The sequence below is a fragment of the Pieris rapae genome, chromosome 14 (genome assembly GCF_905147795.1).
Source record: "Pieris rapae chromosome 14, ilPieRapa1.1, whole genome shotgun sequence".
Taxonomy (NCBI): domain Eukaryota; kingdom Metazoa; phylum Arthropoda; class Insecta; order Lepidoptera; family Pieridae; genus Pieris; species Pieris rapae.
Genome location: NC_059522.1, coordinates 2,161,158 through 2,175,922, shown reverse-complemented (window position 1 = coordinate 2,175,922; position 14,765 = coordinate 2,161,158). Strand labels below are relative to the sequence as shown.

General features: G+C 32.3%; 1 protein-coding gene across 1 annotated transcript; it reads right to left on the bottom strand.

Moving 5' to 3' along the window:
* Positions 1–5,988: 5,988 nt before the first annotated feature.
* Positions 5,989–13,066, bottom strand: LOC110991457 (SH2B adapter protein 1). Its single transcript, XM_022256817.2, has 5 exons — positions 12,219–13,066; positions 11,782–12,013; positions 11,232–11,425; positions 10,728–10,916; positions 5,989–8,573 (listed from the first exon to the last, which is right to left on the bottom strand). The coding sequence occupies exons 1-5, from the start codon at positions 12,906–12,908 to the stop codon at positions 8,418–8,420; spliced, it is 1,461 nt and encodes a 486-aa protein (XP_022112509.1). The 5' UTR covers positions 12,909–13,066; the 3' UTR covers positions 5,989–8,417.
* Positions 13,067–14,765: the final 1,699 nt, after the last annotated feature.

Here is a 14,765-nt window from a genome sequence, read left to right as displayed (position 1 = left end):
ATGGGTCAAGTCTGCTTCATCAGCTTCACAATAAGTGCATTTGTTATTGTCAATTATCTTCATACGATGTAAATGGGCAGGTGTTTGGCAGTGTCCAAATCTCAGGCGATTTATTATTGTTATGTATTTTCGCTCATTGGCGTCCTTATGGTTATGATACCATGGTTTGTTTGGAAGTTCTTTTTGTATCTCTGCATACCATCTTCCTTTACTTTTCGAAATATCCTTGTAATATTCATTCCATAGTTGTCTTTTATTGTTCTTTAAATTCATGTATAGGTCCGTAAAAGGAATCTTGCATATGTCTCTATGATCGTCATCGTGATTCGAATTGACTATTTTGTCAACCACTTCATTGCCTTTGATACCTCTGTGAGACGGTACCCATTTAAAAATCACATTGACATTGAGATTATATACAATATTTCTAATCTTATACACTATATAATTGACCTTATAATTAAAACTGAAATTATGTAACGACAATAGTACACTTTTAGAATCAGAAACTATTATTATTTCATTGTATTGTTCAATATTATTCAAGTTTTGGATGTAAATAAGAGTTTGATAAATTGCATATGCTTCTGCTGTATTAATACTACAATTTTGATCCAACTTAAAACATTTAGTTGTCTTATTTTGAGGGTCATAATAACCAGACTTTACAGAATTCAAAGACTTTGACCCATCGGTGTACAAATATAAAGTATTAGTCTTATTAGAACAATATTCTTTAAAATCTCTTTCATCTAGAATAAAACTAGTATCTACATTTAGTTTACATATTAATGCTTCATATTTACATTCATATACTGGCCATGACTGACTCTTGTGCATATTTCCAGACAAATCATTGACAAAACCCATAATCCGGGTAATTAAAGGATATTGACTGTTAAGGATATCTGATGCTGAAACATAAGGAGTTGTTTGTAAAGACGATTGCAGAACCTCAGGTAAACAGATCCTACTACTGACTATTTCATTATTTACTGCTAAGACTTTCAAACAGAATTTCTCTGTAGCAAATAAACGCCTTATACATAAAGGTTGTATACAAGTCTCTGCTTCCATATTATGTATAGGAGTTGTACACATAGCACCGCTAATAATGCGCAGTGCCATATTTTGTATTACATCTAACTTTTTTAGTAAAACTGGACTTATGTTCATATATACAATTGCAGTATAATCAAAGTGGCTGCGAACTAAACTTTTGTATAACATACTTAGGACTTTAGGGTCTGACCCCCAAAATGTACCAGCTAAAGATCGCATAATATTTATACCCCTCATTGCATTTCTACAAATATAATTTATATGTTTTTCAAATTTTAATTTTGTATCAAAAATTACACCTAAAAACTTTTTTTCGTCTGTTTGTGTTAATTGGATATTTTTATATTTAATATTTACAGACCTATTGCTACCAAATACTAAAACTGAACTTTTACTTGAGTTAATATTTAGCTTTAAATCATTTGAGTAATAAGTATTAAGCTTATCTAAAGCTAAATTAATGTTTCTTTGAGCAATCTGTACATTACTATTCACACAATATATTAAAATATCATCAGCAAACTGTAATATTTTAACATCTTCAGGTAAATGATGGAGAATTTGTGAAGTATATAAATTGTATAATATTGGGGACAAGGAGGCACCTTGCATTAAACCTTTGTATGCATTTTTTGGTCCATGTAAAATATTATTATACTTAACATATAATGTACGACCAAACGAAAAGTTAAACAACCACTTTATTAATTTTCCAGGTAGATTCAACGAATGTAGAACCTTTGCCATTTGATGGAGATTGACATTGTCATAGGCTCCCTGCACATCAAGGAACACACACACTGCTGCTGACTTAGACAACAAACAGTTCTTCATATCTATCAGGTATGTAGTAAAACTTTCAACTGCACTTTTTCCTTTCCTAAACCCAAACTGGCATGAAGGGATTATATTCTTATTTTCAACATAATAGTCTAGTCTCATTTTTATCATTTGCTCACATAACTTTCCTATACAAGAGGCTAAAGAGATAGGTCTATATGAATTAGGATCATCATCCAGTTTATCTGGTTTCAGTATAGGTATAACACACTGAGTTTTCCATGACTCTGGAATCAGTTGTTGTGACCATAGTGAGTTTAGGATCTGTAATATACTATTTTTTGCTGATATGTGTAACTTTTGTAACATAATATATGGAAAACTGTCTAATCCTGGAGTAGTGTTCTTTCTTAAAGCCAATGCTATATTAAATTCCTCATCTGTAAATGGTTGTAACAAAAAAATTGTTGTATCATCATTACTATCTGAGGTAAAGATATACTCCAAATCTATATTAGTATCATTATTTGCAGTTTGTGCCAATTTGTCTATAAAATTACCAATCCATTCGTCATTCTTAGATATATTTCTATTTGTATTTATTCTTTTAAATCTCCGTATGTAGTTCCACACTCTAGAAATTGGTGTATGTCTATTAAAAGATGAACATAACTTTTTCCAACTTGAGCTTTTAGCTTCTTTAATAATCATTTTTTTCCTAGCATCTAATCTTTTGTAGTCAATATAATTTTCAATTGTCATATCATTCCTATACTTAACTAACGCATCTTTTGATTTATTTACAGCTTCAGCACAGTCCTCGCTCCACCATGGAGCCGGAGCCCTACATGTTTTGCCAGCATGGCACCTATACACAGGTACACACACATTCCTTAAAGTATTAAGTATTTTACACATTTCATCATATTTTTGTAACGGACACTCTGAATTAGATTTAAAATCTGTAAACAAAGCCTCTGATAAATTGTGGTAGTTTTCCCAGTTTGTCTTATTAAATAAAAATTTCTCAATGTCATCATTTATTTGATAGTTTGTAGTAGATACAATAATGTCTGTAAAGGTCTGTAGGTGATAGCTACCCATAGCATCATCACCCACGCGCCATTCACATAATGGAGCAAGGTCTGGGCTAACACAAGTCACGTCTATAGCTGATGCATTACCTGCAGGCCTACCGACAGTGGTCGGTGCACCAGTATTTAGTAAACATAAGTTGCACTCATCAAAAAGGTCTAGTAATTCCCTACCTCTAGGGTTAGTAATTTCACATCCGAAAGTAACATGATGTGCATTAAAGTCACCAGATACTATACAAGGTTTCGGTAGTTGTTTTACAATGTTTCTTAGCTTATTTATCCTAATGAGACTATTGGTGTTTTTTGTTTTAGGTGGGCAGTATACACAAAGGATTGAAAGAGGACCATTTGCTGTGGACAAAGAAACTGCTATGGATTGAATGTCTTGATAAAAACTAGTCTTCAGATGTTTATACTTAATGTAGTTACGGATTAAAATACCTACACCACCATGTTCATTTTTTGCATTTTTTCCTATGTAGTTATAGCCAGAGATTGATAAATATGGGTTTGAATTTTTTAACCAGGTTTCATTGAGAAGACACACATCTATGTTATTTTGAATTAATGATGATTTAAGTAAAGCCTTTTTATTATTGACACTCTGAATATTATGTTGCATTATTTTTAAAACAGCCATTATTTGGTAAGATTTTCTATCAATATATCTTTAATGTGTGTGGTTGTGTTTGTTTTATTTGAATTAGCTAACATAACTAAGGTTTTTATTATTTTTTGTAAAAAGATATCATCTTTTACAAGGTGGTCATAGGTTAAGGTGTTGGAGTTAGTAATTGGTGTTTGAATGGTTGAAACAGATGCTGTGATAGGGAACTCATGACTATTTTCAATTTTCTTAACCGGGGTAGACTTAGTTTTCAATGCAAATGTCAATGATTTGTCTGTTTTCGCTTTGGGCAACACAGGAAAATCTTTGTTTGATATTACTGTTGAATACATTCTGTTCAAGTAATTTGTTTCATGTCTTTTACGTTGTTCTATTTTAATGGGACAAAACTTAGATATTGCTAGGTGGTCCCCACCACAGTTGCAACACTTCAAGATGTCTGATGTGCACTCCTTGTAGGAATGTGCACCTGAACATCTTGAACATATCTCATCATTTCTACATATTTTGGCATTGTGCCTAAACTTCATGCACTTGAAGCATTGCATCAGTGGTGGCACATAAGTGTATACCCTGTACCTCCACTTGTCCAAAAAAACATATTGTGGGAGGGAAGTGCCTACAAATGTTACACTCACTGTAGTGAGAGGGACTATTTCCTTACCTACTTTTTTGGTGAACCGTCTCACAGCTATAATTTCGGCATCCGCCATCAGTTTTTCATATAGTTCTGCATTGCTCGACTCCTTGTCGACGAATCTAATAGTGCCAGTTCTCTCCACCGACGCTGCTGGTATGTACGCCTTCAAATTGTTTTCCTTAAGACAACTATGGCTTAGGAAGTCATTTGCTGCTACCGCCTGTTTGAAGACTACCATTATTTTGTTCGCATTTATTCTACGCTTTTCAACTATGCCCTTTACATTTTTAAAAAATTTCGAAAGATATAAGGGGTTTTTGTTCCCAATTTTCTCATTCATTCCTTCAACATAGATCGGGAATTCCTCCTTTGAGCTGTTGTCCGGATATGACCTCTTATATTCATGTTTAAAATAAGGTTTGTACTTATCATCCGGTAACGAAGATGCCGCTGGAAGCTGCTCCTTCATTTTTCGCTTCTTTGTTGTCCGCGGTGTCGGCATACACCCATCGTCATCTCCGCCGCTCTCCGGCTCCATTATGACTAGTCCCAGCTAGGTATTTCGTTAGTTTACCAACTTATTTGAATTTATTGAAAAAATTGTTTAAAAAAGGCGCCCTTCCAGTTCCCGCCAAAAAAGGAAGTCCCTCGTCCACTCCCAGCTCAGGTCTTGCCATACGTCGAACATTTAATTTTAATTATTATTTTTTCAATTTAAAAAACACAAGTTTACAAGATTTATACTATGTATAAATCATTTCCAACATATTATTGTCCCGTTTCATAAATTTTTAAAAGTATTTTATCCATTTTCCTGACTTGTACGATAATTTTTCGGCCCTGGTACGATAGTTGCCTGGCTTCAGGTTGTGAACACTGCAGTTTGTGTGCTAAATGTTGGCGCCACATTATGCCGCATAATGCGCTCTAGTGCTGTAATTGGAAAACTAACACAAACTAACTAAACCTAAAAACTAAAAACCATTTCACGAAGTTTGTGGGATTCATTAAACATTTCAGAAAAGGTGAAAAAAATTCGGCCCTGTTATTTTTCACGTAGAAAATGATTTAATTTTTGAATCAAAAAAGTTTATTAAACATTTATAAAGTTTAATATGGTATTATGTTTTAAATAGTTAATTAATTCGTACATTAGTAGATACGAAGACCGCTCTTTTAAAACAATTATCTAAATAAGGCAGACAAAGCCTTAAAGTTGGCGGCGTGTGTCAGGCACCGAAGGCTGATCACCTGCTGCCTATTAGAAAAAACAATAAATAAATATAAAAAAATAAATTTATTTTAGGACATAAGATTATCAAAGTATTACTTATTCCACGTCATTAAATTTGATCCTGTAGGTATCCCTACTCGAAAAAAGACAGAGGGTATAGGCGTAAAAAATTCTCGGTACTTAAAAAAGCAAATAATCAATACTTATATTAAAACAAATATAGCAAATTAATTAGAAGTAGCCTGCCCAGCACTAGTCCCAGGCCCTTTTAACAACTAGATAATCGCGAACTTTATAGTAAGCCTTTTTACACAGCTTTGCATTTATAGATTTGTTAAATTTCCTAAAAGGCAGAGATAAAAGTGCATCTGAGATTTTATTAAAGAAAAGTATCCCTTTTCCCAAAAAAGAAAGATATAAAAATCGCGAAACAGATACAAAAATCTGAGTTCAAGATGTGGTCTCATATAACTATGTTGGTATTATTTTTTCCTGATAGTACGTTAGCGTACATGTCAGGCGAAGTAAAAAAAATAACAAATTTCTGTGCAAAATATAATGTGTTTATTACTAACTTACACATTCACACTAAACAGGGAATGTTACATTGCTAACAGCAGATTCCTATATCCAACAAACAGATATCCGTTGATTGTGCTTGTACGCGTCATAATATAATCGTTATTATTTTAAAGGAAAATAATAGATATCAGTTATAGTAACTTGCAATGTTAATGAAATAAAAAGCTTTTAGAAGGTTCAAGCCTTCCAAATTAGTTATAACATATATGTATTGGAATTGAATTAAGTATGTATCTCCAGGTAAAATGCATTTAAAACCCAACCCTCAAAAACGATTTCAAAGATTACATTTAATTTCGCCACGCTTGGTTTAGACAAACATTACATATTTCGTATATATTTCATTTCCAGCAAAACAATAATTGCATACATGTAAAAAATTACAGATTAGTTAGAACGGGCCTTCTCAATTTAATTTATAAACTTAGTTAATATTTCATATTAACTAACTTTATAAATGGAATGTGATTCCGTCTTTTAGTTCCATATTTGGCAGTTTGGATAATTGGCTATTATTTGCATGGCTCTTGGGTTAATTATACAGTTGCAATTTCTTCGCTTTAAACAGCACTGGCCTCTATAGTGACGTATTGTTCGAAAAACCACAATTTTTTTTATCATAGAAAAATTTATTTGTTATAATCATATTTTCGGAGACCCGTATAAGCATTGCAGTAGCGACAACACAGTTACACTCAGGATATCATTACAAGGCAACATTTTTTAACAATTACACCCACACGATGAGCTTTTTACTAAACACCGAATGTTATATGACATTTCTTCTATAAGAATCAACTGTAGAATAACTCCATGAGTTAAGACATAGAAATTAAATCTGTATAGAAAATTAATATAATCTAGCTGTACTTCTATTTTGGCCTTAAGGGCCTTTACAGCTCAGCAGGGGCTGTTTTGGCGAGCTTAGCTCAGCCTGAAAGGGTCGGGTTCCCGCGACTCGCACATGGGCGTCTTCTGTGAGACTCAAACCTCGGCTTAGGCCGTCGCGGGGGGATGAATCGCCTGAAAGGCAGGACGAAAGCTTGTTATTAAGTTGCAACATGATATTTATATGAAAAAGGGCCGGAAATAGGACACAGCCTTGAAGACATTAAGCCTCGATTAGTCAAATAGCTAACGATCTAGTTGCATATTTTCTAAGGCATCATCTCCGCCCGAAATTCTTGACTACATGGACTTAGGGTAATACTTATATTTCTTTTTGACATATGCTTAGTATTGAATCCGAGGAAGATAAGGTAAAAATTTGAATCAAGTGTGGTTACAGGTTAAAACTATAGATGTGGGTATACTAAAACAAGACTCAATGGTTTTAGCGGGAAACCGCTATAGATTCAAAAGCTTTCGTGTGGGTCTCTGGGGCGATATACGTACATTTAATAAATAATTATTCTAATGTTTATTTAACAACAAACGATATTTCTACTTATGTCTATTTCAATTCCAACATTCACTTTCATACTTAAAGAAAACAGATAGGTAGTTTTTTCACTTAGTTATTACTAAACTGCAAAACATATGAACACAAAATTAAACAATACACTAATGAAAAATATATATTTTTTAATTTGAATTTTTAACCTTAGAATTCCAACTAAATATGTGTTTAAGATTAATAAACATAAATTTAAGTTTTGATATCTTGAGTGGCCTAAAAATATAAAAGCTGCTACCTATCTGCTATCTTTGAATAAAATCGGATAAGTGGCATTATCCTGAGAACTTATTGACATAGCCAACCTTACCGACAGCATATAATTGTGACATGGCTCCAAAAGAGCATAAACAAATTAATGCCAGATACACAAAGAGCGCTCAATTTTAATAGCGGCTAAAAAATAAAGGTTTTTATCCAATTGACGTTTGTGTATTTGGTTCTCACTTAACTTCTAATGCACCGTTATAAAGAAAAATATAAACTACATTGAGTATTAATATAATAAAAAGTACTTAAGCATACATTGGCTAAACAGCAAAATTTATTTGGCAAAATTCTATACAACCTACTCATAATATTGAGCATCAAAAATAATATTGCACAAAGCTTAACTGGCAATGTCATTATAGCGCCATCTTTTGTAATCGTGTATTACGTTCTGTCTTTTAGGTTACGATCGAATCATTTTCGAAGATTTTTACATGAAAAATATGGAGCGATGTTAGCTATTCAGTCACTAAAGTATTGGCGTTATACTCGTGCTAAAGTCTTGAACTAGACTTTGGGATCGTTACCGTAGAAACATTATGAATTTACTAAAACAAACATTTAAATTGGAGCGATGTTAAGGTTCTGAGAGAGATTAACTCCATCTTGCTTCGTAGATATCACCATAGAATTGAAATTCATTCGTCGTGCATATATCGTATCGAAAATTAGGTAGGATTTCTATCCGAGGTCGATGGACGAAGGTTACATAGTACATATTGGTTATCAACAGCTCGATGATCGGATGGGCTGCTGCTGTTCCCGAAGAGAGCCTCCATTTCCGCACGTCTCATTCGAACGTCACTACCGTGTGACACTTCCGACTGCAATTAATAAGTTTAATTAATAAATATAAACTATCAGAATATAGTGATGTAACAGCCTTGGGCACTCAATCGATTTTGGGTTATTAGACAAAGAAGTTTCCTCGCGATGTTTTCTTTTAGCATATTTATTGTGCACAAGGAAGATTACTTTGGTACCGGGACCTCAGGGCTAAAGCAAAGTAAGCATAACTTTTATACAAAAGTTACACCAAATAAACATTTGATGTCCCCTAGAAACATATGACTATTTTGATTTATTTGGCTTTCATATTAAAATACATAAGAGAGTACTGTTTATCTTACCTCATATATCACAAAAATAATTTTTACAATATATAATTAACTAATATATTTGGAGCTGGCAAGTAATTTTTTCTACTAGAACAATAATTATAAACCACATATTATTTTCATATAAATTTGTCGCGCGCCTGACATTAGTTATAAACTACTGGTCTTAAAATGTTACCATTTATGATATATGTTGTATATTCTTATTTGGCAATAATATGGCCTACAAATAAGAAGTACAGTGCAAAATATATTTTATATAGGTGGATTAACAAGAAGCAAGACAGAAACAACAATTCTTGTTTATTCATTGTAAACTTGATATTACGTAAATAATAAAAGATCTTGCGAATAGTGGTCATCAGATATAGCCTATGTTAATTCATAATCTGGCCCTGATATTGTTTCTCTATGGTTCTGAATATTATTTGTAATCGACGATTAGATAGATATCAGTTATAAACCTAAAAACATAAACAAGCACGCAAGACAAAACAAAAGCAAAGAAAAAAACAAAGCAATAGCAGAAATCTTTAATAATAAAAAAATTACAACCAAAAATATGATTAAAGCTTCACAGAACATAAGTTCGGTTTGTACAAAAGTAACAAAATCTATGGCTAAGGTTAGTGATCTATGAACAGTCAAGGTGTATCCAGATGAAAAATATCTAATAGATTAAATTTGAGACTTTCCATTTTCAAATTCAATATATTAAAAGATTGTTTGAGTGTTAATAGTCATTTTTGCATCAAGATATACCCTTAGAAATGACAACTTAATTTTTTTTTAACCACAAAATAAAAATAGCTAGATCCTACAATTCTTAATCTAATAATATTAAAATACAATAAATAAAATGCATATTCAGGAATCAACAGCAATTTCAAATATACATTACACTTAACATTCTAACTTTCGTACATAATGTACAGAAAACAAAATTTTGATTATTAACCAATTTTATAAAAATATTTACAAATGTATGGCAACTATTTATGCATAGTTTGATTCTTTTTTCAAAATGTGAAAACGCCAGGCCAGTGCACAAAAAAGCAAACAAAAATATACAAAGCTACATAAAGACATACAGATGTGAGAAGGATTTATCAAAGTTGCCATTCAACAATATTTGTTACTCTGTATATGCATAGATTACAAATATAACTCATAAAAAAAATTTTTAGGAGCCAAATTCATTGACAGGCTCGACTCAAACTAGTTGGTAAAGCGATAACATTATATATGGAAATGAGTCAATATGTATTTTAATTAATACAGATTATGTAGTTTTATGAGTTATACCTATAAAATAAAGACAAGACTAATCTAAGCTACAACTAAACAATTAATAGCAAAACGTATACACAGTTACAGTAGGCTACAGACAAAAAAAAATTTATACAAAATGTTTCCGATTGGAAAATGTGAAAATCTGTAATAAAATTGACTTTCTTCGGTGGGATGATGTATACGCCTCATTGGTATTATTTTTATATCTGATGCATTGAAAATTAGTTAAGAACTACAAATGAACATATGTTTTTCTACATTTTATATGTTTAATGCACGAATTGAAGATGGTACCTTTGTAGCGACCTACACCTGGTAGAATTAAATATTTATATCTCAAAGTAATTTCATTTATTAAATATTGTATTTAAGTTTATTATAATTGAAACATAACATCCTAAATTCAACAAAGTTGTAACAGATTTGTATCTCAAATACATAATAACCTTTGTTTACAAAATAGTTTATAAATTATACATATATGTCAACAGCCCATGTTATCCTTTACTTGATGTTCAGCAGTGAACAAAAAAAAATAAATAATGTGTACTACTGTGTATAGCTCACTTGATTTCTAGCTCCGTCTTGGCAGACCACATACTCTGTAAGAGTAACGTCAGCTGCCCCACCCGATTCCAGTGGAATGGGGTTTGCTCGGAAGTGTTCCAGCATGTCATGGACGTTTGGAAACCAGAGGTGCTGGACCCGGCATTGTCCAGATTCACTTAGTGTCATTCGCAGGTGTTTAGCTCGGCCCTGTAAATTTATTACAATAAGTAATCTCATGATATTTTTTGAGTAAAGATTTATACTGTACTGTTGCGATATTAATAGAAATTGATTAATATAAATTGTTGTTTAGAGGGTTGGGTGATATTTCTTTGCTGTATATAGGACCAGACTTGGAAATTAAATTATCCTAATATGTACAAATGTGTTTTTTTCCTCTAAATATAGAAAGTATTACTGTTCTTATAAAATTTGATGTATGAAATATATTTTGTTTGGACTATGCTTTACATTAATAAATTTGGGCAAAACCACATATTTTGACAACATTTTGAAACAAACCTGGAAATTGAAAGTGAGCACATATTCTCCCCGCCGTGTCTCACTCTGCCTAACAAGGTAGCACCCATGAGCTCCAGTTCCACCAGCCAAAACACATGCTGCAGCTGCCGACCTGGCTAAAGTACCATGGAACCATGGCCATTCGCTGAGAGACACTCGGGGGCCTGCATCACATCCTTCTTCTGCTATTGAACCTGAAATTTTACAGACACTTATCTAGTCAAATCTGTGGATGTACCAGATATTATACTTATCAGGTACAATATTATTCGGATTTCTACAAATGTTTAGTAAACTTGAACAGAATTTACAATAATTGATTAGTTGTATTTTGGCAGTATAAAATGTTTCACACTATGCTTTATTAATTATAAATATAAAATATATAATAATAAAGCATGGTCATAATGTAAAGATATTATTTAACCCTGCCAAAGAAAGCTAAATTAACATAGCCACTTCAAATTTTTAATTAACTTTAACAAGAAAATATGCATATTTCACAAGATCATTTTAGAGACATTTTACACATCTTAAAATTGAATCTCACCTAATTCAGCCTCTTCAGGAGTATCTGTAGCTAAATCTGCATTACTAGTACTTGAGGGTAAATCTCTTCGTGGTGGCAGATCTGGAGGTGTCGGCTCTGACAGTCCAGCTAGTGAATCTGGTGGTGGCTGGGTAGTAGGTGCCGATCTCATACAGTACTTTATTGTTGCTAACCACGACTTCATGTCATCTACATCAGCTGCCTCAATTACATATTCCATATTGTTGTCAGCCTAAAATAAGTATTTAAAACAAGCTTTAAAAATAAAGAATTGCATAACAAAATAAGGTAACTATCGTGTTTGCCAGAATAGCTAATCTCACAAATGTACAGCGCACAATATTTTAAATAGTTCCCTAAAGAAATTTACATTAGTAATTTTGGTCTATCTTTATTGTTGACAAATGATATATATATTATAGCTTGTGAAATAATACCTTTAATACAAAAGTATTTTCATGATCAGGCATCTCTAAAGCAGTGGTTTCCCGAGCCTCTGATATTAGGAAACAAAATACACCACTTCTAGGCTTTTGAGCTTTAGGTGGAGAGTAAAATTCTAACATATAACCACCTACGGTTTTAACTAATGCTAGCCTACACTTCTCCCATTTCTGTGGGCCTCCAGGTTGCTCCAAGCTTTCTGGAGTTAAATAATTAACTAATCCTTCTTTTCTACATTCAACAACAATTTTCGCTAACTTAGTTTTATTGTGTTTGTTCAAATTTGTTGATAATTCTACTTCGTCGGAATGCTGTTTTTGGAACAGACCCTTACCACGCCGCAAACCCTTAAACGATAACCTTCTGAAAAATGGTTTGTGATGTGTTTTCGGCGACTCAGTGTCTTCTGAATAGTCACTTTCGTCGTGTCCAGTATGTGTGCCATTTGGTAATTTGTGCTGAGCCTTTAGCTTGTTAAATTCGAAGTCAAAGTGTTCTGAGAAGCATTCGACGAATTTTTTGAGTAATTCCTTTTGAGACGTGTATGGGCGAGCTGTGCCGTCTATTGTGCTGCTCTGTATGTATTGTACGCAAGCCTTGGCGAAGTCCTGTGCGGCAGTTTTGGCCTGACGCTCACAGAACTGGACCCATCCGTCGGGATCGCCGTCGGACGGGCCGGCCATGGCAAGCAATTTCTTTATTAGCTCCACTTGTATAACTATTTATTACTCTATGTTAAACTTAACATTGAAACACTAAACTATATAAATATTTATTAGCACTTTTTACTAAATTAATAACAATTATGCTATCAAAATAAGATTCATGATGCTCTCAAGAATCTCGCGAAAACAACTTTAATTACCATATGAAAAAAATATCATTTGTAAATTGTAATTTTTGTCGTTACTCTTTTTTATATTTCTTATGGATTAAGTGTAAAAGTAATATTGCATTTAATATGATTTACTATCAAATGGAAAATGTTTTTTAAATTTTAACTTCAAAAGATTTTTTTTTGAAAATGGCAAGAAAGAACGTAGTATGAATAAATTTCAACAGATGACGCTAAGCGCTTTAATTTTTTTTCACCCGTGTTTGTTTATCTTGCAGTATATCCAGGTAAAGACTAAAGATTCGAAATGAAAGGAACAAATAGTAAAAAGTTGTAGATTAGAAAGGAGGCTCCTAATCACATTATGCAATAGGTATATCCTGTTGATATTGCATAGCCTATACGTTAAGAGGTAAAAATTAATCAATATAAAATATAAGATAGAAATAATTCTAGTTTTAAAAATATCTACGTATTGTGTTACATGTTAATAAAATACTTTAGCCGGAATAAAACTTTTTAAATAACTTTGATTTCCATTAATAAATAATGATATAATATAGATGTTATGTGCACAAAATTACTTCAAAATATCTTATTGCCTTGTGAAAATTTGAAGATATTAATTATACTCACGTAAATAAAATATTTCTTTGGATAAACATTATTCAAAGAAATATTTTATTTAATCAATTTAAGCGACGATGCAATGATATATACTGATTAAATGAATAAACATTTAATTGACATGTATCTAGTGTATGTATACTGCTACTTACTTATTCAATCTATATCTACAAAGTCTACTTATATACTTATTTTTTATAAGTATATAAGTAGACTTTGTAGAGTATATACTATGTAGGAATAATCTCTGAAGCTTCATAACCAATTTTGGATACTCCTGCAGACAGTATATGTAAAGGAAGTAAAATAATAAATGTTGATTGTTTAGTTGCAGTGCTTGTTTTTTTCTAATTGAAACTACGTAATACTCTGTGCAAGGCTTTGATGTCTTTTGATCTAAAATTAGTTGGTGATTCCTGAAGTAGACCACTGAAATGCGTCATGTATCGGGAGGCCACGGATCGTGTGTCAAACCAGTAACCAGTAAACTTATTTTGGCGCGCATCAGACGCACCGATGACGGAATTATGGGAGACATGGCGCGCTCGGCCATTCACCTGAATCGCGATGATCGCTTTATGTCATTATATTTTTGCAATGATATAATTGGAACACCTTCAGTGTTAAGAAAGTTGTTGTATTCGGAAACTAAGGTTTTTAAAAGTTTATGCAATTATGACGTAAGATAAAAGAAAATGGCCGCGTTTTGGCGCTAATAATATGTAAGACAAGATATCCAATGATTTTCATATACATACCTACTTTGAGCATATTGCGCGGTGAAGGAGAATTTTTCTGAACTCGAATTTCTTGCACTACCTATTCATGTTTTTTTCTGTTTTATTCCGTTTTAATAATTTAATGAAACACTGATCTATTATTAAATAAACGCTTAAAACAGTACTAACATAAAAGTATTTTTAACGAATTTAGGAATATTTTAATACACCTACCTTTGCTTTCTTAATTTCTCGACTATTCTAGCTAACCTAAAGTTAAGCGATAAGTGAGTTTCTATAATTGTATTTAAACACTCTTTTAATTTAATAATAACCACTAATTTAGGTTTGTTATTGAA

Excerpts from the sequence above, each read along its gene's own strand:
- LOC110991457 (XM_022256817.2), bottom strand. The coding sequence starts at position 12,908 with ATGGCCGGCCCGTCCGACGGCGATCCCGACGGATGGGTCCAGTTCTGT. Across the intron at positions 10,917-11,231 it reads TGCTCACTTTCAATTTCCAG|GGCCGAGCTAAACACCTGCG; the intron begins GTTTGTTTCAAA and ends ATAAATTTACAG. Across the intron at positions 8,574-10,727 it reads AAGACGGAGCTAGAAATCAA|TCGGAAGTGTCACACGGTAG; the intron begins GTGAGCTATACA and ends TATTAATTGCAG.